Here is a 24,862-nt window from a genome sequence, read left to right as displayed (position 1 = left end):
GGGATTGGCTAGGCATTCATCTTGGCCAGCCTTGACAAGGGACGCTCTTATGATAAAAATATTTTCGTTTGTTGTTGAGTAAATATAGATTAAGATTACTTTTTTTTCATAATACAAGTAAAGCAATCGCTTTTTAGAAGTCTTTTTTTATTTTGATCTACATATTCTTTAGTGCGAGTGCGCTCTGTTTTACTATTTAGCACCGCGTAGCCTAAAGTGTCACTCGAGGTCCCGAAGTCCACTCCCCGCAAGTGCACTTAACTTGACCGCTTGTCAGGGGTATAATAAGCTCCATTAGAGCACTTGGAAGCGTCTGTAAGGTATTCTGTACAAGAGCACTTCTCCTGAAGTGCACGAAAATGAGATTCTATATGCGTTTCTGGCGCACGCTTTCATATTTCTACGAAAGAGATGTCGCATTCAATGGTCTGCCATTCCCACGGTGGGGACATGTGAGTGGGAGCCACTAGGACATTCTCTGGAACTAAAGCACCTGTTCCTTCTGCCAGTGCCCAGTGCTACCAAACGAAGGTTCAGCGGAGCCCTAATAGCCCTCCTTCACAGTTGGCACAGTGGGTTGCTGAAGTGCAAACGCCAGAAGAGTGTTCAATGGAGTTACACTTAGCACAAGTGGCACGCCCTCTACAGGTTTGCGACCCAAGCCCAAAACGCCGACGCTTGAAACATCGACGTGGATTTGGGATGTATGGTCTAACACGAAGCTTACAGTAACCGGTTTCGATTGATTCAGGAAGAGTGCTGGTTCCAAAAAGAATGATTATATGCCCAGTTGGTATCTATTTGTTATCTCGCCTGTTTTGATCCTTTGCACCTTAACAACTCTCTGTTCTTGCCATCCTTCTATTAGTCCCCTTTCGCTAAGTTCGAGTAGGTCATCTTCCGAGATGACAGCGCGCACTGTGTTCATCGACCTGTGTGGGCCTACTGAAACGGAAATGTCTCCAAACGCTACACGTTTCGAGAGCTTGTTGTATTGTGGCTCGTCGCGAACTTCGAGAAGATCGCCGCTTCCCATCTTCGGTACTTTATAACCTGGGCCCATTGCTTCAGTTAGAGATTTGGCTACAAGAAATGGTGAGATCATCGGACTGTCTTAGTTTCGTGCTGACTGTGAACAACGTGGTACTTGGGAAAGGACTCTTTCGGCTACATAAAAAAGTTGGAAAGTTTATGGGTGCGCCCCCTTTTCAGGGAGCTATCAGGGAGTAGGAAAAAAGAGTTTCCCATACAATATCGGAATATTCGGCAGCGATGGTGGTCACACACCACCGAGCCCAAGAAGGGGAAGCTACAACGTCGGTAGAACACCTGCAGATGCAAGCCATGCATAGCCGCCATAACCTAATATAAAATACCAAGGGCTGGATAGTTACGCCAGGTTAACCCTTGCCGCCGAGAATATGGAAGTGAGGTGAACAGAAGACAGGAAAGATGAAAAGGCGAAAGAGAAAGACAAAGATTTGAGAGGAGAACAGGAGAAGGCGACGGCTGATTTCCTCCAGGTGGGTCAGTCTGGAGGTACCGTCTATGTGAAGCAGATGCCAAATAAGTGGGTTACCTCCGCCGGAGGGCCTTAAAGGTCCGAACACCCGGCATCGGCTCAACCTCCAGGATCCCCCTTTCTCCCAAACACGGCTAAGGCGCGCACGGCTAAGGCGCGCACGGCTACACGCGGGAGGGTCCAACCCTCGTGTGCTCGGGTACGTGGTACACGAACGCCTGCTGACACAGAGGCCCCTGCAGGGATTTATGAAAGGTGTAGACGACGCAGATATGTGCAAAAAGTGCCGGCCATTGCTTGACGACGTAACGACAAATGTCGTAACGACAAATGCATGAACATGAGATGACGACATTGGAGTGGTGAGAAAGGTGTGATGACGATAGTGTGACTACGTGATGCATATGCTGGAGGGATGGGAATGGGAAGAAGATATTAAAATGATTGCAATGGAATGACGACTACGTATGACGACAATGATTTGATCATGACCGCATGATGACGACGGCGTGTCGACAATGGCATGAGAACAAACAACTATGACCAAATGGCAAAGAAGGAACGGCCACTGTAGCATGACGGTGACTGTGGTAATGATACGTTGTCAACAATAACATGACTACCATTTATTTATTCTACAGTTTCCTACAGCGCCCTTCTGGGCATTAGTGTAGGCATTAGTGCAACGATGACGATGGTATGATGTTTATGGTAAGACGATAACTGGTCGAAGGCAACGTGATGACGACGATATGAAAACGCAGTGAGAACAACAAAGTAAAAGCGACGGACAGCGACAGAATTATTACAATGACACAAAGGCAATGGAATGACGACGACGGAATGAAGAAGAAAGCATGAAAACGACGGCATGTTGCTATTAAAACTCACGTCAGCGCTCACGTGCATCACCTCACGTGCGCGGGCCGCCTAATTTCGCACTATATCTGATGTTAGTTTGCACTATGCCTAGAGCCTTTTCGAGGCTCACTATATCCGGGGTCAGCCAAAACTTTTCGCAGACAAATCGGGCGCGCCCTTGCGCGTTACCTTGCTCTGACCTTGGCTCCAACTAGGTAAATAAATGCTTCGCATTTAAACCTTTAGAAGACTAGACTGCAGTTGACGGTTTGTGTAACGCGAAGCATTGCGCGTATCTTGCAGCACGGGATGTGAGCACATGAAAGACGCGCCTCAAGCAGGTGGGCTCTAGCGGCCGGAGATGCGTGTGCTTGCCAGAGGAGAGAAGCATCGTCGCACTTACACGGTGAAGGAAGTTGATCTCTTGCAACTTCACGACACACAGTTTACATCTCGAATCAGATGTGCCATTCCGTATTGCAGTCTAACCAAACAACTCCATGAAAAGTTGAACGCGCTCCTAAGAAAATCCACCAAGCTTGTCATGGCAGTCCTGACGAGCTCCCCAACACTTACATTAAGAACATCATGCTGTATATAGCATGCGAAAGCATCGTAGCAGCACGATAATCTCGCAAGACTACGGAGTACCATTATGGTACAAGACCTCCTACGACTCCTCAAATTCGCCTACAACTATTCCTCAGAAGAAACAACATCAATAAACTTGAACGACCACAACCAAATCATTGTAGCACTGAGCCCAATACAAATCAACAACAAAAGGGATGACACAAGAGAAACATCAGAGCTGCATACCAAACGAAAAGTATATGATGCACACTACAAGAAAGACAGGTCTTCACAGATGCCAGCAACCATAACGACCAATGGGGATGGGCCACCGCTTTAATGAAAGGCACTCAAGCAACGGGAACCTGCATCTGTACACAAAGCACCGAAGGAGAAATATACGCCAGCGGACAACCCATAAAAAAAAACACGCATACCCCGTCAGAACATTAAACAGTTATACCGACCCCCACTCATGTTACAAAATAACATCCCCCTCTTTCCAACAGTACGCATGATTTATGATATGTGGCTTTTAATGACGCAAGGGCCAATAGTGGATAAAAAGCGCTGCTGTGAGATGGTGCTACGTAAGACGGTGTATGTAGCAGGGCTCTCATCATCATCATCAGCCTATTTTATGTCGAGTGCAGGACGAAGGCGATCAGTAATTACCCCTGTTCTGCGCCAACCAATTCCTACTTGCGCCTGCGAATTTCCTAATTTCATCACCCCACTTAGTTTTCTGCCGTCCTAGACTGCGCTTCCCGTCTCTTGGCGCCCATTCTGTAACAATAATGGTTCACCGTTTATCTGATTTACACATTACATGGCCTGCCCAGCTCCACTGTGTGTGTGAACACACGCCTCCCTGTGTGTTCTGTGGACTACGCAGAAAAATGGCAGTGGTGCACGCAAGGTGATGTTTAACGTCAACTCACTACTCTCGTATTGGACTAAACGCTGAAAAAAATTACGCCTTCCCGGCCAACATCACCGCTAATTATCTTTAATCAAAGCAAACAGCGTACAAAGCTCCGCTTACATGGATTCCCACAGTGCGTGGGATCTGCGGATTTTTTTCTGCTGGTCGACAGCATGACGCACTGTGCACTTTTAGGCAAATAAATTAGTTTTATGTGAATGTAAGTGCTTACTCACATATTGCTCAAGGACGTCGTTTTCTGTTACGTTTAGAAGTAGAAGACGGCCAGCGAGAATGGACGCTTTCTTCAAGCGGAGGTGGTAATCTTTGTGAACGATGAGAACTTTTTCCGATCCGTCTTCTCGAGCCTCGAGCACTTGAGGGTAAACGGTGATGCTCTCTTCGGTGAACTCCTTCCATTCACCAATAACTATAGGAAAAAAGGGGCTAAAATATGGAGAATGCACAATATTCATGGCAAGCATGTATGTATTTGTTACATGCATTTGCTTCCATACATTTGTTACTTACTTCATTCATTACTTCTGTCATTTACTTATTCCTTACGTTACAAGATTCCATTCATTATAGCCGATAATTCGTTATTTGTGTTCGTTACATCGGGGTTCAACTGCCGATGAAATTGTAACAAACGCGCGTGAGGTTCCTTTTAGAAAAAGTTTGGGAACCACGCGCTTTGACCAGTTATTGACAGCAAGAACAGGCTATAGAAGCACGTGCTCGATATGGTTCGGGTATGCGCAACACGCAGTGTGGCCTCTCCGCATAGGCAGTAAGCTGCAGGTAAGTGAAAATAAATAATACAGCCAGTCAGTAATCAATGTTAGAGGCTTACAGGAAATATATATGAACGTGCAAAAATTTTGACGAAAATACTAAGGGAGAAATAGCTTTGACAGCTGGCACTTCCTTTTCTGTATTATTACATAAAGCAGGAATAGCCGTATCCGGATGGGGCCACTGCTTGCTGCTGACAAATCTTCCCTTTATGAAGAAAGAATGGTTGTCGTATGTACGGCCCATCTTTCTCATGGCCAAAAACAGCTCGTCATCGGGAGGGATATTTGTACGGCCCTTCATTGTGCTTTCTTCTTTGAGACAGTACCGTCACGTGTCAAGCATTCAAGAGAAGATTGCACACTCAATCAGACAAGCGGCGACGGAAAAAAGGCGACGTTTATTGACGAGCTATACCCCCCTTTCGGCTGCTGACAGGGTTTCAATCGGGAAATGTCGCCAAGTAAAGGCTCTGTTCCAATACTCACCGTAGATGGCAAAGTAGGGGGTTAAGCGGACAGCGGTCATCTTTAGTCTCGCTTCGATTCTCACGAAGACGTCGAAGTAAACAGCTTAGGGACGACAGCATCAAAGTCAAAAACGATGCAGGCTATTTTCCTGTCCGAACAAGATGGCCACTGAGCAGGACGCTTTAAAAGCCATCCGGGAGGTTGTCTCCGCACAAGAAAACGCAGACATGCTTTCCTACGTGCGTAATGTAAACATATCTTGTTTTTCATAGGTTTGCAGGCGCAAAGACTTAAAATACGGAAATAATGTGTCCTTTTCTCAACTTTTCCTTGTCGCCGCGAGGTGGCGTCACGTCGCAGAAGTGTCTTCCGTACATCTCCCAGATGACTAGAAACACGTTCCATTACATGGTCTCGAAGCTCTTTCGGCTGTCTCCTTAGCTGTCTACGTAAACTGTCTCTGATGCTGGCCAGGATTGGAACACACCCAAAGAAAGTATTTGTGCGAAGGATCTTTACGATGATGATGATATTTAATGTTCAATGCACAAGGGTAGGTCTGGCGAAAGAGCGCCATGCAAGAGTGCCTGGGTACTTAATGGAACAATGAAGTAGTAAGCATTGATGGAATACGGCTGTACATGAGCCTAAAATAGGGTATTTGTGCATTGCATAAAACATAAATGTATTAAAATTGCGACAATGGCTTTAAAGTGCTCAGGGAACGTAATATATACGTTCTGAAAGAATGGTCTTTTAAAAAAGATATGCGCGTGCCATTGGCACTGCTGCCTCATCAGAAACCTTGACTGCAAGGCTTTCGAGGCATGTGCCATAAAAAAGCTACTATGGCAGTAGTAGCCTCTGCTAAGAGATTATTCTAAGAATTTATCGTGCGCAGAACTTGCAATGAAGGAATATAATTTAGATAGATTAATAGTGATTTGCTGATTAAAAATGAGTTCACATGAAGGAAAATTGCTGAGTGAAGCGGAATATTCTGTTTGTAAGCTAGAGGAAATTGTTTTTTCTTTCAGCATCTGCATCACGGCACTCCGCCAGGACATGTAGGACGGTCAGCGTCTCTCAAGAGTTAGCGCAGACGGGAAGGTCACCGCCAGACAGCAAGTAAGAGTGGGTCCCGTAGGTATGGCGTATCCTAAGTCGATAAAGAATTACTTCAGTTCGCCGTATTTTTGTTGTTGGTCACTAATTACCCAACTGAGGTTTAATTAAATGAAGATTATTCGACGTTTCAATGTTCCAAATTCGCTACCAGTGTGTCCTAATTTTTCTTCGGAGAAAATGTTCCAAGTCAGTCACAGGGACAGGTATGAAAATCAAACAGATCTAGCCATCTGGTCTGCCAGCATGTTCCCCTTGATGCCTTTGTGAACGGGCACCCAGCAGATCACAACAAGCTGGTTTTACATGTACGCAGTGCACAAAAGTGAATAAAGCACGTGGGGTACCGGATTTTTGTTTTTACAGAATGACATTAAGGACCTTACTACACTCAAAGTCTTAGTGAATGTGATGGCACTGGGTAGGTTGGTTTTCCTGATACATTTTTACAGCCGACATTAGTGCATATGCCTCAGCGGGAAATAGACTTGTTTCCGTGCGCGAAACATCAGATTCTGAGAATGATGGACAAACCACTGCAAAGACATGGCAGCAAGAGACTTTGACGCGTCAGTATAAAATTCCGGGCATGAGTACTTTAACTGGAGTTCCAGTAAGCGCCTTCGGATGTGTTTCTCTGGACCATGCTTTGTAACATGAGGAAACGATGTGTCACATTTCATAAGCTGCCATTGCTACGGCGGTAAGAGCTTTGCCGGGCCTTTAGACGAGGTTATAAAACTGGGACACCCATTTCATCACTGAGTTTCCTCACACGCCGCGAGAAGGGCTAATTTACTGTGGGTCAGTTGCGAAACAGTGTGGTGCATGTAATATCATTTATAGTAGCGTAACACGGATGTTCAGGGTTTGTGTGTACCTTCAGAAAATATGTAAAGCTAGAGAATTATCTTTGCAAGTTCAGTGACCGCTCGTTCATTTCCGTGTAGAGGCTTTTCACTGGACTTGTCCTGAACGCACCTGTGGCCAGGCGGATATCCATATGGTCAATCGAATCCAGCGTCTTCAACGAGCACGGTGCAACAGAGTGGTACACCATGACACCATAGTCTAAACGTGTACGTATAAGGTTTTTTTACGGGTCCAATAGGGACTTCCTGTCGTTGTCCGATGTGGTATGATACAGAAGCTTTAGAAGGTTCATTATTTTCATGCATTTCCTCCGAGATACTTGATAAAGGGATATAAACGTTATAGTTTTGAATCGAAGATAATACGTAAGAATTTATGTTCACTGCTGACAGTGAGTTCATCTCTATTGATAGAAATACTCGGGAGTGGTGTTGTGCCTCTATTCTAGGAGCAGACCGTGTAAATACTTTTCTGCGTATTCAGTTTAAACCCATTTTCATCCGCCCATGTAGATAGTTTAAACCAAGCTGAACCTGGCATTCGCAGATAGAAATACTGCATGATTTAAAGCCTATCTGCACATCGTCAACTTATAGAGAATAAAACATGGTGCCTGGAATGACTGTATGAAGTGAATTCCTTTTTACGACGAAGAGTGTGCAACTAAGCACGCTTGCCTGCGGCACACCGGTCTCTTGGGTGAATGTTCTAGACTAATGGTTGCCCACTCTTACACGAAATGTGCAATCAGAGTGACAGCTTTCGAATGTGTTCAGCATGTTGCCACGAACACCCATTGCGGAAATGTCCCGAAGAATTTAGCCGACTCCAGACCTTTCAATCATCAGCGCATGAATTATTCCTGGTTATATACTTTTCCCAACTATCTCTCTCAGTTTGTCGACGTGTTCTTCTGCCCTGCGACATTGCGTGTTTAAAATCAGCGAGGTTATGGGCAGTTGGGCAGTCACGTAGGAGTACCCAAGCTTCTTTAGTATTTTTTATTGCCTTTTAACATTCATCATTTCACCACAGAATGCGGCGTTTATAAGACAGTCCATTTGATTGTTGGGTGCATTTTGTGGCAGTGCCTATTATAAAATCTAACAAGTACGCCACAACATTGTCTGTATCAAGACCAGCAATGTCCTCCCTGTCTAAACATGTACGTTCTCGGAATAATTTGCAGTTCGCCGAGTCAACCTTCCATCGAGGAACATGGGGGGAGCATTCATCTTGTGTTGTGAGATTTAGAACTTTCGGGAAGTGGTCACTTCAGTTAAGGTCTTTAATAACACTCCACTCGAGGTACGGCAGGTGAGTGGTGGATACTATCCTTAAGTCAATTGAGGAGTAGGTGTGGGTGAAGAAAAACCACACAAATGCGGGTGCCTGGTGCCCACAAATTATATCTTTAGCCGAGCCAGCTCAATCAGGCGGAAGCCTGATTCGGCTGGTTCCACTGCTTGTGCACCGTGGACGTGCTGGGCGTGTCGTCGTTATATTTTGAGACGGGACCGTTGTGGCACGTAGTAGTGCGCTAGAGGGCCTCCTGCGAGCGAGGAAGCCGTGAGCTGAAGTAATGGCGAAGTGCGGATGGTGGTGGCGCGAATCGCACGCCGTGGGTAGAACTGGCCTGGTTGGGAGCGAATGTGACAGCAGAAGTGGCTAAAGCGTCAGAGTCCAAGGAGGCAGGCTACAGATGGTCGACGGAGACCGTACGTTCCCGGCTGTTGATGAGCCATAGAAAGTTTTTAAGTGCACGCTTGAGTACTTTGAACGGACCATCATACGGGGGCTGTAAGGGAGGATGCACTGCGTCGTGGCGCACAAAGATGTGCGTGTAGTTCGCAAGGCCAGGTTTGACGTATACACGCCGGGAAGAACGTCGTTATTGAGGGGGAACGAGAGTACGCAGAGCGGTAGGCGTAATCGGAAACTTAAGCATGTACGGTGGGCAATTCATTGAAGAACTCGCCAGGGACTCGTAGAGTGGTGCAACATGTAAACTCGACGGCGTTGGTGGAAGAGTCACTGCGAAGAGCAGTGCGGGATTCCAAGCATAACGAAAGGAAGGTGCTCGATCCATGATGAAAGAAGAACTGAAGCCATGAGTGAAGCCTTCAGTTGGCGGTGGAAACGTTTGCTGATCCCATTGGATATCGTGTGGTAAGAGGTTGTCTTGATGTGATCCGTGCCGAGTAGCCGAGATAGATTGGCGAACAATGTTGAGTCAAATTGACGACCATGGTCAGTCATAATGGTGGAAGGGACACCGTAGCCGCTAATCCCGAGTGTGATGAGTGCTCGAGCTATCGACTCCGGCGTTATGTCCAGGAGGGGAATCACTTAGCAGTAGCAGGTGGAAGCACTCCAACGATGTGGTCGAACATGGTAAACTGCGAAATGAAGCGATGGCGATGGAACAATGATTCGATGGTAACGAACCGAAGTTCCGAGTCCGACGACCAGAATTCCGGGAGCTTGAGAGCGGAGACCATGGGATGGAGAGGTAGTGGCGCTGACGGCAGTACTTGATCGGGAGAATCCGAGGCCATGGCTAACTGGATAGAAGGTGGACTGCGAAGACAGTGGAACTCGAACTCCTTGCAGGGGTAGGCGCAGCGAAGCAGCTGAGGCATGCGTAGCTGAGTGCGACGACGCGAGGTCCGGAGTTCCCAATCTATGGGTGAAGAAAAACCAGACAGACGCTGGTTACTGGTTTACCCAAATTATATCTTTAGCTGAGCCCACTCAATCAGGCGGAATCCTGATTCTGTGTGTTGCACTGCTCGCGTGCCGTCAGCGTGCTGGGCTTGTCATCGTCGTCTTTTGTGACTGGGCCATTGTGGTTCGTACTAATGTGCTACATAGGTGTGCACAACGCTATAGTACGTCGGCTCCTTCTAATTTTCTAATTAATTAAGCATCCACCAGATGAATAGAGAAAGCTTTCTATTACCACCCTCCTCCATCGCAAAGGGAATCTCCCCACAAAGATCTAGAGCGTTTAAATCTCCGACAACAATATATTGCTCAGGGAGTCCATCGATGTAATTTTGGAATTCGGCTTTATGAAGTTGATAGTTTCTAAAGATGTATGTAGAGGTGATAGTAACTAGCTTATTAAGCAACAGCACTTGAAGAGCTACTGCCTGTAGGGGCTCATGGAGCTTTTTCTCGTGGAAAGTTACACATCTATCGACTATAATAGCCAAACGCGTTACGTTTTGGGCGAGTTGGTTGTACATGGTTCTTACTAAACTTTTTAAACTTATGAAACTGATGAAACTTATTAAACGTCCTGTCTTTGAGCGCGCAAAAGTTTAATACGAACCATATAATAGCCAGGCGGCCAGATGATGCGACTGCATTATCACGTTCTTTCAGAAAAACAGTATATTGAGGAAAAAAAACTTGTTTGTGTTTGAGGTGCATTTCTTGTAGACACAGCACTTTGGGACTAAGTTTGCGGAAGAGTTTTTTAACGTCATCAAGATCGTGGAGCAGACCTCTGACGTTCGAATGAACTATTCGAATGCCCATATTAAAAAGAGTTTTGTGCTGTGTGTTTAACAAAAGAAAGTTAAGTTTACCGAGGCCTTTATGGGCCCTGTGAGTCGAGGTTTCTCTTTTTTAGAACGGTCGAGAAATTCTCGCCGCTCCTTAGGCGCCAGTTGCGCCGTTTGGCTAGGAGTCGTGTCCATCGCCTCTTGCGGGGTGCTGGACACCCGCTCTTGCGAGCGCTGGGTTTTACGTGAAGGCCTCGTCTCAGGGGACGAGACCCTTGCGGCCACCAGCCCGGAGGTCGATGGCCCCGTCTTCTGGGACGGCGGAGCAACAACAGCTGCAGCCGCCGAGGAGGCGGATGGCGTCACGGCTGGCTCACACTGTGTGGGCCGTGCAGTCGCCGGGCGCAATTGTGGTGCTGCCCCCTGATACGCCACTTCAGCCAAACTGACTTTGGGCAGGTACGACACCCGCTTGCGTGCCTCCTTGAATGATATATTTTCTTTTAATTGTCCCAATTTCTTTTTCTTTTTTTCCGGGATGGGCGCGATCGCGAGTACGCAGCGTGCTCCCCATCCCAGTTCACACAGTGGAGGGAGTTTCCCGTGATTCAGAGAAGCGTTCATTTGCACTGCATTTCGCACAAGTCTGACGGCCTGGGTAGTTCTGTGAACTGTGGCACTTAATCATCACTGGCACTTAGACCATCGCATGGGGTTTGGTAGATACGGCCTGACCCGGATGTTCACATATCCTGTCTATATAATGTCGGGCAGGATGCATGAGCCAAATTGAAGTATTAGGTGTTTGATATCGATTTCTTTTCAGTCACGCTTCATTTTAATTATTTTCACGTTGATGACATTCTGATCATTCCAACCCTCTAGAAGTTCAGCTTCAGACAAGCCTATTAGATCAGCATCGGAGACAACACCGTGGGTGGTATTCATGGTACGGTGTGGGGTCACTGCAACTAGAGCACTCTCAAAGGGCACAAGGTTGGGCAGTTTTTCATGCTGTTTCTGATCGCGGAGCTCCAGAAGCAGATCACCGTTTGCCATTTTCTATGCTTTGTAACCGGGACCGAAAACTTCAGTCAGATAATTCGAGACCACGAAGGGTGAGATCATTGTCACTGTCTTTTCTGGTTTACCAGAGTGGATTGCGTGAAAGCGGGTAAAGTTCTGTGTTCGGTTGCCAAAAATTGAAAGATGTCTTCGGCGCGCCCTCGTTTCTGAGGGCGATCAGGAAGGGGGGGGGGCGGGAAGCAAGTTGCCATGAATACACATAATGAATTCGGCAACGGCGCCTGCCACCCACCACGGAGCCCAATGAGGAGACGCTGTATTACCTTGAAAGGGCAGGTCTTGCACACGCCTGCTGTAGGACACTACTATAATCAAATATGGTGTACCAAGATTGGCTAACCAGACAAGGTTAACCCTTGTTGTCTAGAAAATTGGAAGTAAAAATGAATAAAGAGGGGACACGGAAGATTCAAAGTGAGAGAGAAAGACGAATATTCGAGAGGAGGACAGGAAAGGGCAATTGCCATTTTCCCCCTGGTGGTTCACTCTGGAGGTGCCGTTTGCGTAATACCGAAGCCAAAGGGGTGTGTTGCCTCCATCGAGGGTCCATAAAGGACCAAGCACTCGGCACTGACTCAACCACCAGGATCCGCTTGTCCGCAAACACGGCGAAGCCGCGCACGGTTAGAGCGGGAGGGTCTAACCCTCGTGTGCTCGTGTACATGGTGTCACAACAAGTAGTTTTACGAAGTAGCTTGTATTTTCAGTACACTATTTCTGATTTGCAGACACGCGAACCTAGACTTTTAGTAGCATGTTCGCTATTTTTCTTTTTGATAGGGTCATTAAATCTTCTGAGCAGCAAAACCTACGCACACAGGAAAAAAGCAGTGACCTGGAAAACATATCGTAAGCTTACTCGCGCAGTTCACAGCATTTTTTCACAAATGCTTTGAGAACACAACATTAACGCCAAGAATCAATATGAACACAAAATCAACGGAGCGAGCTGTGTGTTAACATTTGCACCATGAGCCAGTATGAACGGAAACACCGAAATTGTGTTCACAGCCGGTAATTTTCTTGGTATAAGCTTGCGCTTGTATTTAGGAAAAGTTCCATGAGCCGGGTTCTTCAACAAGAAAACAACATAACAAATGGCAATGAGTGAGGTTCTGACTTGCACGCTTTGAGGAATAGTGTATCGAACGCTGATGAGGTGTTCGCTTTAATATTAGGCAAGGATGTGCAACACCCGCGTTCATGTCTTTCGAAAATTCGTAGCCTGCAGTGTAGGAAGGGACGTAGGGCTTACTATACTCAGCCATGTTTTGTTTGTTTAGGATCGGTGAATTTCTCTTATCATACATTATGAATGATAATGTGCATGGTGCGAAGGAAAAGAACCGGACGTTAGTGACACTTCAGTTCCTTGTAATCGTTCCGATAAGCGCTGAGCTTGCAATTCTTCTGGCCTAAAAAATGTCAGCTAGTGCTGGTAGGCTGTATTTGCGATCTGTCCTTAATGCTCATAATACTCCGGTCACCTTCAGTATACCGATACGAATGACACATGACTTTCTGATATTTTTGAAAAGTAAAGTACATAATGAATTCTGCCGCTACGAACCCATGGAGGGTTCAGACACCTTAAAGACTTAAAGACTTAAACTTAAAGATTTAAAGACTTAAAGGATCAGACACTTTAAAGGAAGGTGAGTACCGGACAACCAGCAATGCACCAGAAAAATAGCAGCTGTGAGATTGACAGATGGGAAGATAGCAGCGTAAATTAGAGAAAAACCCCAAATATATGGTATTCTAGTACTGAAAACAAATATGATAGTATAAGACACTCCACGTTTTGTTGTAAAACAACCTGTTATAGAGAGATTACAGATTGAAGCCAACAGACAATGAAGCAGTGCAAATTAGGTGCTGTTTATTTATATAAGAATAATTGAAATGCAGATGTATTAATTATTATTCATTTTAGTTTAAGAGTAACAGTTAATTTCGCCCATGTTTCTCTGTCTTCATTGTCTGTTCATGTAGTCGTAACCGAATAATTTAGCCCTTCGTTTCCTTTTGCTCTTCTCGGTTATTACAGAGCTATATTAACAGAATGGCTGCCCAAGCAATAGACTAGCAGCTTTGGATGGAATATAATTAGGAATTGTGATGAAATTAGAAAATGTTCAAGTACAGGATGGAATTAGTTGTTGCAAGGGGTGATGGGAGATCGGCCTAAGAGTCCTTTGTCTTACAGCGGACGTAAACACACTGATAATAACGATGACGGTGGCCGCTTTTGTAACGTGCAGTAAACGGCGTATGCGCTCACCAGAAGACGTTGCGACGAAGTGGACAGAAAGGAATATCGCTAAGAAAACCATCTTCACGTGGCAGGTTTCCTAGGAGAATTTCCTCTCCTGCTTCTTAAAGCTAGAGATCTTCCCTGTGAAACATTTTGCTAGCCGGAACCTACTTCGTCCAGCGGTGGCATGCGTTCACATTTAGGTAGCATCTGTAGCCCGGAAAAGAGCCGCGACATAGGCTGTCGTTGACTTTTCCGGGCCTTTAGCCGACATATAGCAGTGATCTGCAGCTAAACTGTCGTTGACTTTGGATGCCTTTAGATGACATATACCAGCGATGTGTAGTGAAATTGACGGGTGTGCGGTTGCTTTGGACGGCGCAGCTTATCTTGAGGAAGGCAATTTCAAAGTATGTTCGCTTTGAGGCACTTCCGTGCTGCCAATATGTAACGTTAAACTTGGAGAAAAAAGTTGACGTCAAGATTACCATTCAAGGATAATATATATTCCCAGTCACAAAATAAGAGGGGAATGTCTATCTGCCGCGAGATCGAGAGGAGTCGCCGCCTGGCGGGCACTGGCTGTGGATTACCGATCGCGTCGTCTGATAGTTACTACTTGTTTACATGTTCGCGTATGGCGCCGACACATCCTTTACTGTCTGTTTGTGCCGTCGTTGTAGCGCAGTCGTAAATTGTGGTACACATTGTTTGGTGCGAAAGCGTCAAATGAATCATTGAGCGAAAGAGACCGCGTCTGTCATCTGCAGCAGCGAAACGGCATCTAATAATAATTATGGGGTTTTACGTGCCAAAACCACTTTCTGATTGTGAGGCACGCCATAGTGGGGGACTCCGGAAATTTCGACCACCTGGGGTTCTGTAACGTGCACCTAAATCTAAGTACACGGGTTTTTTCGCCCCCATCGAAATGCGGCCGCCGTGGCCGGGATTCGATCCCGCGACCTCGTGCTTAGCCACCACAGCCACTCAGCAACCACGGCGGGTTACGGAACCTGAGCTCCCATTGCTATTGGCCGCGACGACGCGTCATGAGCGCGCCTCGACGGAGCAGAGGGGGCGGCAGGTGTTGCGCGAGGCGACTCTCTCGTCGCACAGCACGTCGGTGAAGTGCGGCGCCGCCGGCTGCTGCTGCTGCTGCTTGCTGGCTCGGGAAGCGCGTACTGCTATGATATGTTACTCGAAGCTCGAAGGACCGCTCAATGCGTTCAATTGGACATTAATGCTTTCGCATTCACAAACCATTAGAAGTGCTTAGGTGTCCTCGCATTTTTTCTGACGAGGAAGACGAGCTTTTGACCTTGCGCTGTAATAAAATCAGTGGCTGCACGTGTAAAGCACGCGCTGTGTGATTGTTACGCCTGCCATTGGTCACAATCATTCAAATATTATTGTCAGATTATGATACAAGCAATTCACAGAAAATATTTGGCGTCGATTTAAAGAAGTAAAGTCTTGGCTGCGATACTTGAACGCAGCGCTTTAGCGATTCCTTGTAGCAATATGCTGAATATGCCGCAACCTTTATCACGCCACGATGCATCAACGAAGTGGCGGGAGATCCCTCAGCAGAAGAGAAGAAAATCTCAAGCGCTGATGTGACGTCGAAGGATGCAATTTATCTAAAGCGTATAAGTGCATGACTGTGGTTGTGACTGTTGTTGGTGGTTACGCGACCATCCTTAGCTGTTCCTGAGGTGCCCTTCTATCATGTGGATATCCTACCACTGAGAAATGATTTCATCGCAAGTAAATTTTCACTCTTCGTTACTTTGAGCATCTGCAACGAAAGGGAAGCGGAAATAGAGTATTACAAGAGGATCACGCGTAACATTGTAGTCGCTAGACACAGCGCGTCTTGAAACTGAGTTTCTGGCGCCTAATATAATGCGCTCTTAACGTGGTTTTGCTAGCTTGACGAAAGGTAGTAGATATTATTTTCACAAAGAAAGAAAACAACGTCATAATGTTGGCTTTCAAAATTATTTAGTGTTATCCACGCCATTCTTATGGACGTGATCACGCAAAAACATACTTTTGCTAAAATGCTACGTTCTTACGTCTACCGCAAAAAAAAAAAAAAATGCATGCGAAGCCACATAGCGACCTTGCCACTGCGCTGTCCCTCATAGCGACATACATTGTTTTATTAAACTTAGTAACTATCTTGTGTAAGGTAGATAATAGAAGAGGAAGTAAGAGGTAGTTATGCATGAGAACAAGCGGTGAAGTATTCACAATGACTATAGTTGCTGACAACCTAAGAATTACAAGGTTATATGTACGCTGTCCATCTCGACCACAATTTGCACAAATGCGCCAGCCAGTTAGGTTCACTTATTTGCCTGACGTCAAGTGGCTTGCCGTACCTAAAATAAATGCTTCCTCTGTACAGAGCGTTGTTTGTGTCACTGGCTTCAGCATGAAACCTGAACGTCTAGAGAAAATTTTATAGGTGATGTTGATATCAGTTCTCAGTCATAGCTAACACTTTAAGTTGAAATAATTAGCTTTTACTTTCCAATTAGCCTGGCATTTACATTAGCAGAGCAAGGTCATTAACCTGTGAGCAGACTCCAGCAGGCTCGACTTTCTTTCACAGGTGGAGGGCAGGTGCAATACGTTTTTCGGGGAGGAGCCTTTCTGTAATTCTTAAATTGTCACCCGAGTATAAGTACCTTAACTTAACTGTAAAGGAACACAGCCATTTTCATAATCAGTGCAAGAATAGCGGAAATTTGAATTCCACAACAGAACTGCCAATGCAATAGGTTGAACCCAAGCCGAACACCAGCATAAGTGCCATGGATTTACCGAAATAGAAACTGCGTTTCGCGCTCCTTTCACCTATGGCAGGAATGTTCAGTGCGTCTCGCGCAAAATATGTGGCATTGGTTTTTCTTTGTGCTCCTGGACGAAATGACAAAAACTAGTCGCGCACAAATTGTTTTTATATACCGCGACTGAAAAGGATACAATCACAAGTCTGGTCCAAAAGAGTCACACGCCGGCATCGCCTGACAGTAGAATATTCCATCGAATAATCATATCGCTCAAGGCTGAGTGCTCGTTGTCTGAACAGTATAGCTCGAATAATACGAGAGTGGAGCCGGTCCCGTTCACGCATGGAGACAACGTGGGGGTAAAAGAACATAATTCTTTATCTTGTTTTAAGAACTACACGATATTTCAGCTGCAGAACCACACTTCTCTACATTATTAATTATTGAAGAGTCATTATTTGTAGCGAGGAATTCGCGTGGGTAGAGAGCAAACTTCGCGACGCTGGTATAAGCGCCGGGGTGGTGTGGTTCGCAGTAATCGGCATTGTCTTCCACAGGTAATCTCAAAACAGCGAGAGAGATAATGCATAATAAAGCGCACGCGTGTGCACGTACGCAAAGGAGGAAATGCTTGCCAAGCATACACTGTTTGCCTAAACGTGCTCCCGAATCCACACAGGAAGGCAGCACTCGGAAACACATTGTGACTTCGTATAGAGCCCCATCCTTTTCCTCCGGTCCATCTCACGACACGAGATGCTGAATGTATACTTCGTTGTCTGCGGATTATCATTTCACACTAAGAAGACAACGCTGCGGAAGCTGCTTATGTGCGGCCATAGAAGTCTCTCCACACGACTTGCAAGGGTAGTTATTTTGGTTAGGCGAAGCTTTTTACGATACATTTACAAGACGTATTGCAAGCACAACCGGTGGATGAAAGTTTGCGCGAGATTACGTAATAATTGTGCAAATTTGCGCTTGCAGCGTGCGACGTACTTTGAGTCGCGAGTGCAAGTGGAGCGCAGTGGCCGCAAAAACGTGTCAGTCGATCGGCTCGTTCGTGGAAGATAGGCTAGGATCTGCGACATCATCATGAACATTAGCATAATCTTCAACCTATTTTTATGTCCACTGCAGGACGAAGGCCTCTCCCTGCGATCTCCACTTACCTCTGTCCTGCGCCAACCGATTACAACTAGGGTCCACGAATTTCCTAATTTCATCGCCCCACCTTGTCTTCTGCCGTCCTGCTTTCCTTCTCTTGGCAGCTATTGTATAACACTAATGGTCCACCGGCTATCTAACCTATGCATTGCATGACCTGCCCAACTTCATTTTTTTCTCCTAATGTAAATTAGAATATCAGCTATACCTGTTTGCTCTCTGATCTAAACCGCTCTCTTTCTGTCGCTCAAGGTTATGCCTAGCACTCTTCATTCCATCGCTCTTTGCGCGGTCCTGAACTAGTTCTCGAGCTTCTTTGTCAGTCTACAAGTTTCTGTAGAAGAGTCACAGATTTCTTGGCATAATCATTGATATAGGTCTCTCGTGGAGCCCGCACATTACCTACTTGAAACAGCGTCTGACAGCAGTCTCCCAGCGTTTCAAGGTTCTGGGCAGAAAGACTTGGGGAATATCAGTGCATGCACTGTTGGAACTGCACCAGGCTCTTCTTCTGGGCTTCTTGAGATACAGTTCGCCCCTACTGACCAACACTTGCCAGACTAATCTTTGTGCTCTACAGGCTATTGAAGCTCGGGATCTCAGGGTTTGTCTTGGTTTGCCCAAATGCACATCGACAGTGGCGACTATGGCAATCAACCGGGACCAAATGATACAAACACACATTGCGGTGGAGGTGTTGAGAGTGCACATTATTCACTTTGCCTGTGCCCGTTCCCATCATCTGGCAACACTACCGTGAGAAAGGCAGCAAGCATCATTTTCTACTACGATTTCGCATTATTACACTCGCTTTCCATCAGGCTTCACCCCCGCAACTAAGCCATCGATTCCTCCATGGTGTTTGGCTCGACCTGCAGTGCACCTCACGGTACCAGGAATCAGGAAAAAATCTGAGCTGTCATCACCTGATCTTAAACAACAAACTCTACTCCTTTTGCCCGAAAGGTACGCCGACCACGTACATATTTATACTGATGGATCGGCAACTCCCCAGTGTTCCTCTGGAGCCGCGGGATAGCCACCACCATCAGTTTCAAGACGTGTCATGCAACGATACCGACTACTGCGGAACTGGCAGCTCTTCGCGCTGCACTTCGTCTCGTCAGCCAAGGGCAACCTCGAAGATAGACAATATTCAGTTACTCCAAGGCAGCATTGCAGTCTTTGCCATAAGCCCTGCGGCGTGGACCACACGAACAACTGGTATTCGAGATTAGAGAACTAATCCACACCTTGACTGAAAAAGGACACCACGTGACATTTCAGTGTCTTCCAAGTCACTGCGGCGTCATAGGGAACGAACACGCCGATAACGCTGCTCGGTCGGCTCTTCAAGGCGACGAAGAGGAGCCGATACCGTTATCAAGGACAGACGCCGCTGGAAAACTTCGAATGCTCACGCTGGATATCACGTTCTCCTTGTGGAACGCAGGAAGCTTTCAAAGCAACTGGGTGTACGACTCCTCATGCGGATTTGACAGAGGTTTTGGATAATCTTGAGTGATCATGAAGCAGTTTATTAAAGGAGTCAAACAAGCATTTTATGTCTAAGTTGTCTACAGCATCCAAATTCGACAGCATCTTTTCATTATTTTTCGAGTGCGCACGTGTTGGTTAGTGGGCACACGTTTGTGCGTACGCACGCAAATTAAGCGTTTACATTTTAGGCTAGCGATTCTGAGCTGCATGAAAACAAAGCCAGTGAGGTCACAAAGAAACGTAAAGCTATAATACTAAAGCTCTACTAAAATTCACAGTAGCTTAGCATACATTTGTTATACTACACAAGAAACTTTCCTGAATGTATTCCCTTTTTTGAATGGATTCGTTGAAAATTTCTCGTGAACTACCTGTTGGTTATTTGGCTCTTTTGCAGTGACGCGACTGTATCTGTTTTCACTTTGTGCTGCCGTCAAACCATTGTTCACGGGGAGGGGGGGGATGTGGACCCGTCACGTAGTCGAATGACAACACTTTCGTTTCGCCTCTTTGCCATTTATTGAAATACGCGGAAATAAAATGATTGATCCCTTCATTATCAACGCTTCTTTCTTTCTTGAAATAAGTTGATATACTTATCGGTCGCATTGTCGCTTATTAGTTTACACAGTATATTTTGTGGGCGCTCATTTGTGGCGTTCGTCGTCTCATAACGCAGTCTTGTTGAGCTGATACCAACGGGTGTTCTATACCTCGCTCTTGATCAGGCTGCCTTTAATTTTGTAAATTCAATTAAGTCAACAGTAAGTTAAATTCGACTGTCCCGTGGATTTCGCATTGTGCGTACCACGCTTCCTTTGTCATTCGGCAAGTGGCAACGACTGATTAATGCCACAACCACGGGTCAAAGCTCCCTAATACTCACTAATATGATGTTGGTAATAGCATTAGTGATATGAGCAATCCCTTTGAGATGGTGTGGTGGCACAAGCTACGAAGATCATCTTTAAAACTTTCTGATGCATATAAATCTCGCAAATATCTGTTCACACTAATTTATAATATTCGTAATAAAAAGGTCGCTTGCCTACACGTTATTCATGCCATTGCGCCGTCACTCTTCGAACCATCTTTTACCAATCTCTGCACCAGTTTCATATATGTCGGCATCCACCATGCCCAGAGTCAGGAGAGAGGCATGTAACCAAAATCGCGTAGTTGATGATCTGTTATTACGGTTTGTCACAGACAGCACATGCGTTGGCAGCGAGGCCAAGAATGTAAGCCGGAAAGTAGACGGTAACAGCCATCAATGCAGTAAAACTCCGGGAGCGATCAAAAGGCAGGTGCTGTAGCTTGTGCCGTACTACGGTGCTTTGAGCGAGGCATTTGCTGAGCTACAAACACGTTCAGCCGCGTCGTCACTGGAGAGGTGGTCGTGCGTCAAAGGCTATAACTATCATGCGCCAAGCATAAAAACACCGGGTTAATGAACCTGCCAGAATACGCACTGCTTGTTTCTGGGATGGGTGCAGGCGGTAGAGAACACGTTGTGGCGTAGAAAATTCTTCGTATATAGTAAAATAACTTTGGTCTGAAACTTTCTTGAGCTTGTCTGAAACTAAAGAATTCCAAAATATGAAGAATATCGAGAAGCAACCCTTATAACCAGTTGTTTATTTGCTTGCATTACACTGTATAAGTACGCTGCCCGTACCGTTTGTCATATGCTCGTAGCACTTTTCCGTTACATTGAGCACTTATGCTTGCAGCCCTTGTATTTTTTACTTCTCTGTCTGATCCTGGTGCTGCTGCATTTGGTGCGAGGACAGTCGGTGGCGCCATCTTCCGGGAGCGTGCCAACGACGTAGTAGGAAGGATAAATGAGGGATAACACGGCGCGGCTCTTCATCGGTTCGCTGCTAGTCCTGAAATGAAGCACTGCGCGGGCTTTCAAAACAAACAAAGTTGGTAACAATTGACTGGCTCTTCACAAACTTAAACCATAGAACACGTTGCACACATCGTATCTTCACATAATACAATGCATGACCACTGTGCCGCAGTCGTCGCAGTGAAGTTCACCGAAGCAGTTTCGTTCGGGAAACAAGCAGCCAAGCAACCATACCAAGACAAGTAACGATGTTGTACGCCCTCTGCATAACTCCAGCTAAGGTTAGTCTCAATGTAGCGATTGCACGTATTCTCAACGAGCGGTCTTACGTGCTCATGTATGTTATTGCGGGATATTTGCATTTCGCGGTGCGCTATTATGACATATTTCCATTTATCGCGCCATATTTCCATTTAGACGTGAGCGGCACAGCTTGTGTGTTTCATATGTTTTTTTTTAGTTGAGATGACTTCTTCAGGATCGCTGGTCAAAAGTAAGGCAAATTGGTCTGTTCAAGTGGATTGCATAAAATTATGGACAACAATGGCTGGACGAATTGAAATGCCTATGTAGCTAATTAAAAAGATACGCTAACAAGACTCTTCTAATTATTGACTTTTTGAAAGTTTCAAATGGCAACAGAGACGTAGTGATGCCATAACTGCCCAGCAAAAATAATGAGACTGTAGCATAACTTTTGAGGTACCCGCCCTCAAAGTGGACTAAAGTATGCATTGGCGTTGCTGCTTTGTTAACAAATTTTAGAGGGAGGCTTTTGTGAAAGCGTTATCGAGAACACCAACATATGTTATATCGCCCTGCTACACAAGGATAAAAATTTATTGGTAGTCTCATAAAATTATCGCTAAGCAAGCAAGACTTCACAACTGCTCAATGCCACAATTTCAATATCCAACACAAAGTAAACAACTAAAACTCTACTAAGAAGTCTTTTTGATTACAACTACCCATGGTGATTCGATTAGCCATGCAAGTAATGCCTGAATTTTTAGCTAATCCATATACACAGGCCAAATGACGTTCTCGAAGTCAATAACAATAGCAAAATATACACGGCACACTTACAACACTCGTAAATTTAAGCTTGGTAAATCGCTTTACTACGGAAAACCAAGTTGGGAAGCGGATCAATAAACAGCGGACAGAACAAGGCGGTGTCCTGCCTGCTCCTGCCCGGTTGACCGCTCAGTTTCCATTATTGTTTCTTTTCGCCATGAACGTAGCATGCCTATAAATAACGCGCGCATTTTTACCGCCTCCTGGGCTTTGCGTGGCAGCATAGGGTCATTCTACAGCAGAAGGTCAAACATCGTAGATCGAACACTTCCGGATCTGTTGCAAAATACTTTCGCTCTGCAGCTAATATCCTCTATCCTCGCCCCTGGAGACATGCGATGACACTTCGCAACGATTCCATCTTTTTGTTTTTGGTGTGACTTTTGATGTATCATTTTTGTCATCGGTGAGCTGCGAACGACAGAGTGGCTAAGGCTTCCCGGGGGTTGCTAAAGCTTTCGTTCTCAGCTCGTCCCACTATTTCCAACGCTGCAGATGCGCCCACTCGATCCTTCATTGCAAGTCACAGCGACTACAACGTCAGTCTTCCCGGTGGGGGCGTTCGCTCCTGATAAGTTTTACCAGCTTTCTTTCTTCCTGCAAACTATTTGCACTACTCTTGGTTGCATCATCCCACCCTGCTATGATATCTTCTTGCGATCGCAAAGTTTAAACAAACAAACAAACAAACAAACAAACAAACAAACAAACAAACAAACAAACAAACAAACAAACAAACAAACAAACAAACAAACAAACAAACAAACAAACAAACAAACAAACAAACAAACAAACAAACAAACAAACAAACAAACAAACAAACAAACAAACAAACAAACAAAACAAACAAACAAACAAACAAACAAACAAATAAACAAACAAACAAACAACTATATAAATAAATAAAGACACTGTGACTTTATCAGTCTCGTGAGTTTCGAGGCGTAAAATTGGATACCAAAAATACAGTTGCAGGTCGGAGTTTTCTCAACAGAAAGTGAAGTCTCATGGCGCAAGACGAACAAAAATTTCAAAGGACAATTTATGGCATCACCTTGCAGTTTCGTACCATGTTCACCTACTGTTCTTGCTTTCGAGCTGCATCATTTCTGCCTGAAAATTGTCAATATGAACAGGCGCCAATTCTACAATAATATTTCGTGTAGCTCCCGACAGGAAATTGTAAACAAAATTAAGGGCCCATCCCAAAGCAATATGATGCTTGAGCTGCCTCACGAGTCCCATGAATTTTTGCCGGGATGACGCCGAAGTATAGGAATGTGTGAACATTGTTTCATCCAGGGAACACGCACTCTCCGTCGCACCCGGGAAGCAAGACTTTATCTTTATGGGTGGTTTCTTCTGAATGTTCAGGTTAAATTACCAAGGTTGCCGCGTCTATTTACAAAGTAAAAGGTGCCCAGCGTACACAAAGCGCCGCAGAATAGTTTTCAGCCACAAGGTATTCGCTGATCACAGTATCACAGGTACCATGTGCGGCAAAGCATGAATGTTTGAGAACGCACTCGTTGAAATTTTCTGCTATGATTGACAAGAAATACTCGGTTGTAAATGCAAACATCAAATGCAGCTTGCGCTGAAAACAAAATGATTCCATTTACCACGGTCAGATACCTTTGTAAATGCTACATGCTCCGGCCTTCGAAACGCTGTGGTATGTTTCCATTTCCGGTGGGAAGGCTGGCATTTATAGAGTAGAAAAGGAAACAGGAAAGCAATAGCAATGAGATGCCCTTTGATTTATTCCTGCCAATTGTTCTGTTTCACAGACAAAACAGACAAAATGAGAAACTGGATAGGTGCGCAGATACGGAAAGCTTAGAAAGCTTAGAAACAATATCTTGAATAATAAAGTGTCAGATTTCTTGCACCAGTGCTTACTTTCTGAGCTTGAAGTGCATCCAGAAATCCAAGATATCTCAAGCTGTTTGCCACCAGCCGCAAAAGCCCATGAAATGGCTATGACGCTGAGCTGCTGAGACTGAAGTCACTGATTCGATGCCGGCATCGGTGGCAATATTTATATGCTGGCAAAATTGCAAAAAAAAACGAAAAGCGCTCGTGTAATAATATTAACGTGCACGTTAAATTGGCTGTAAGACGTCAAGTTGGGCCAGTTGGCTATAGGAATTCTTAGTAAGGTTCGTTACAGCACAACACATTGCAAGTCGTGCAAGTCGTGCGGTTGTCGCCCCAAATTAAAAAAAAATTCTAGTGTCATTTTTAAACACGCGAGCAAATTGACAAGGAAAATCGCCGAGGCTTACAATATCAAGATTAGGGACAAGGCTTGTATCAGCTAACCGTCTATAACTATTCGTGACAAGGAACTGCATTACCTACTTCAATTTTGATTATGCGTCAGTTTGTCAAGTCGCCTCGACGCATCTCTATGTCTTGTACATGTCATGGTTATCAACTGGCACCTATATATAT

At 45.3% G+C, this 24,862-nt stretch overlaps 1 protein-coding gene across 5 annotated transcripts in view; it reads right to left on the bottom strand.

Moving 5' to 3' along the window:
• Window positions 1-24,862, bottom strand: part of LOC126545112 (venom metalloproteinase antarease-like TfasMP_A) — a 129,691-nt gene that overhangs the window by 49,978 nt on the left and 54,851 nt on the right. For 3 of the 5 annotated variants that reach the window (XM_055078222.1, XM_055078223.1, XM_055078224.1), the window contains exon 3: window positions 4,118-4,311. In XM_055078222.1, coding sequence (XP_054934197.1) covers window positions 4,118-4,311 — 194 coding nt within the window. Of the gene's footprint in view, window positions 1-4,117; window positions 4,312-14,029; window positions 14,126-24,862 lie in introns of those variants that run through there. The other 2 variants (XM_072285074.1, XM_055078225.1) reach the window with 2 other exon arrangements.

This window comes from Dermacentor andersoni, chromosome 10, assembly GCF_023375885.2.
Source record: "Dermacentor andersoni chromosome 10, qqDerAnde1_hic_scaffold, whole genome shotgun sequence".
Taxonomy (NCBI): domain Eukaryota; kingdom Metazoa; phylum Arthropoda; class Arachnida; order Ixodida; family Ixodidae; genus Dermacentor; species Dermacentor andersoni.
The sequence above is the reverse complement of the archived record's forward strand: the minus strand, read 5'-3'. Positions and strand labels throughout refer to the sequence as shown.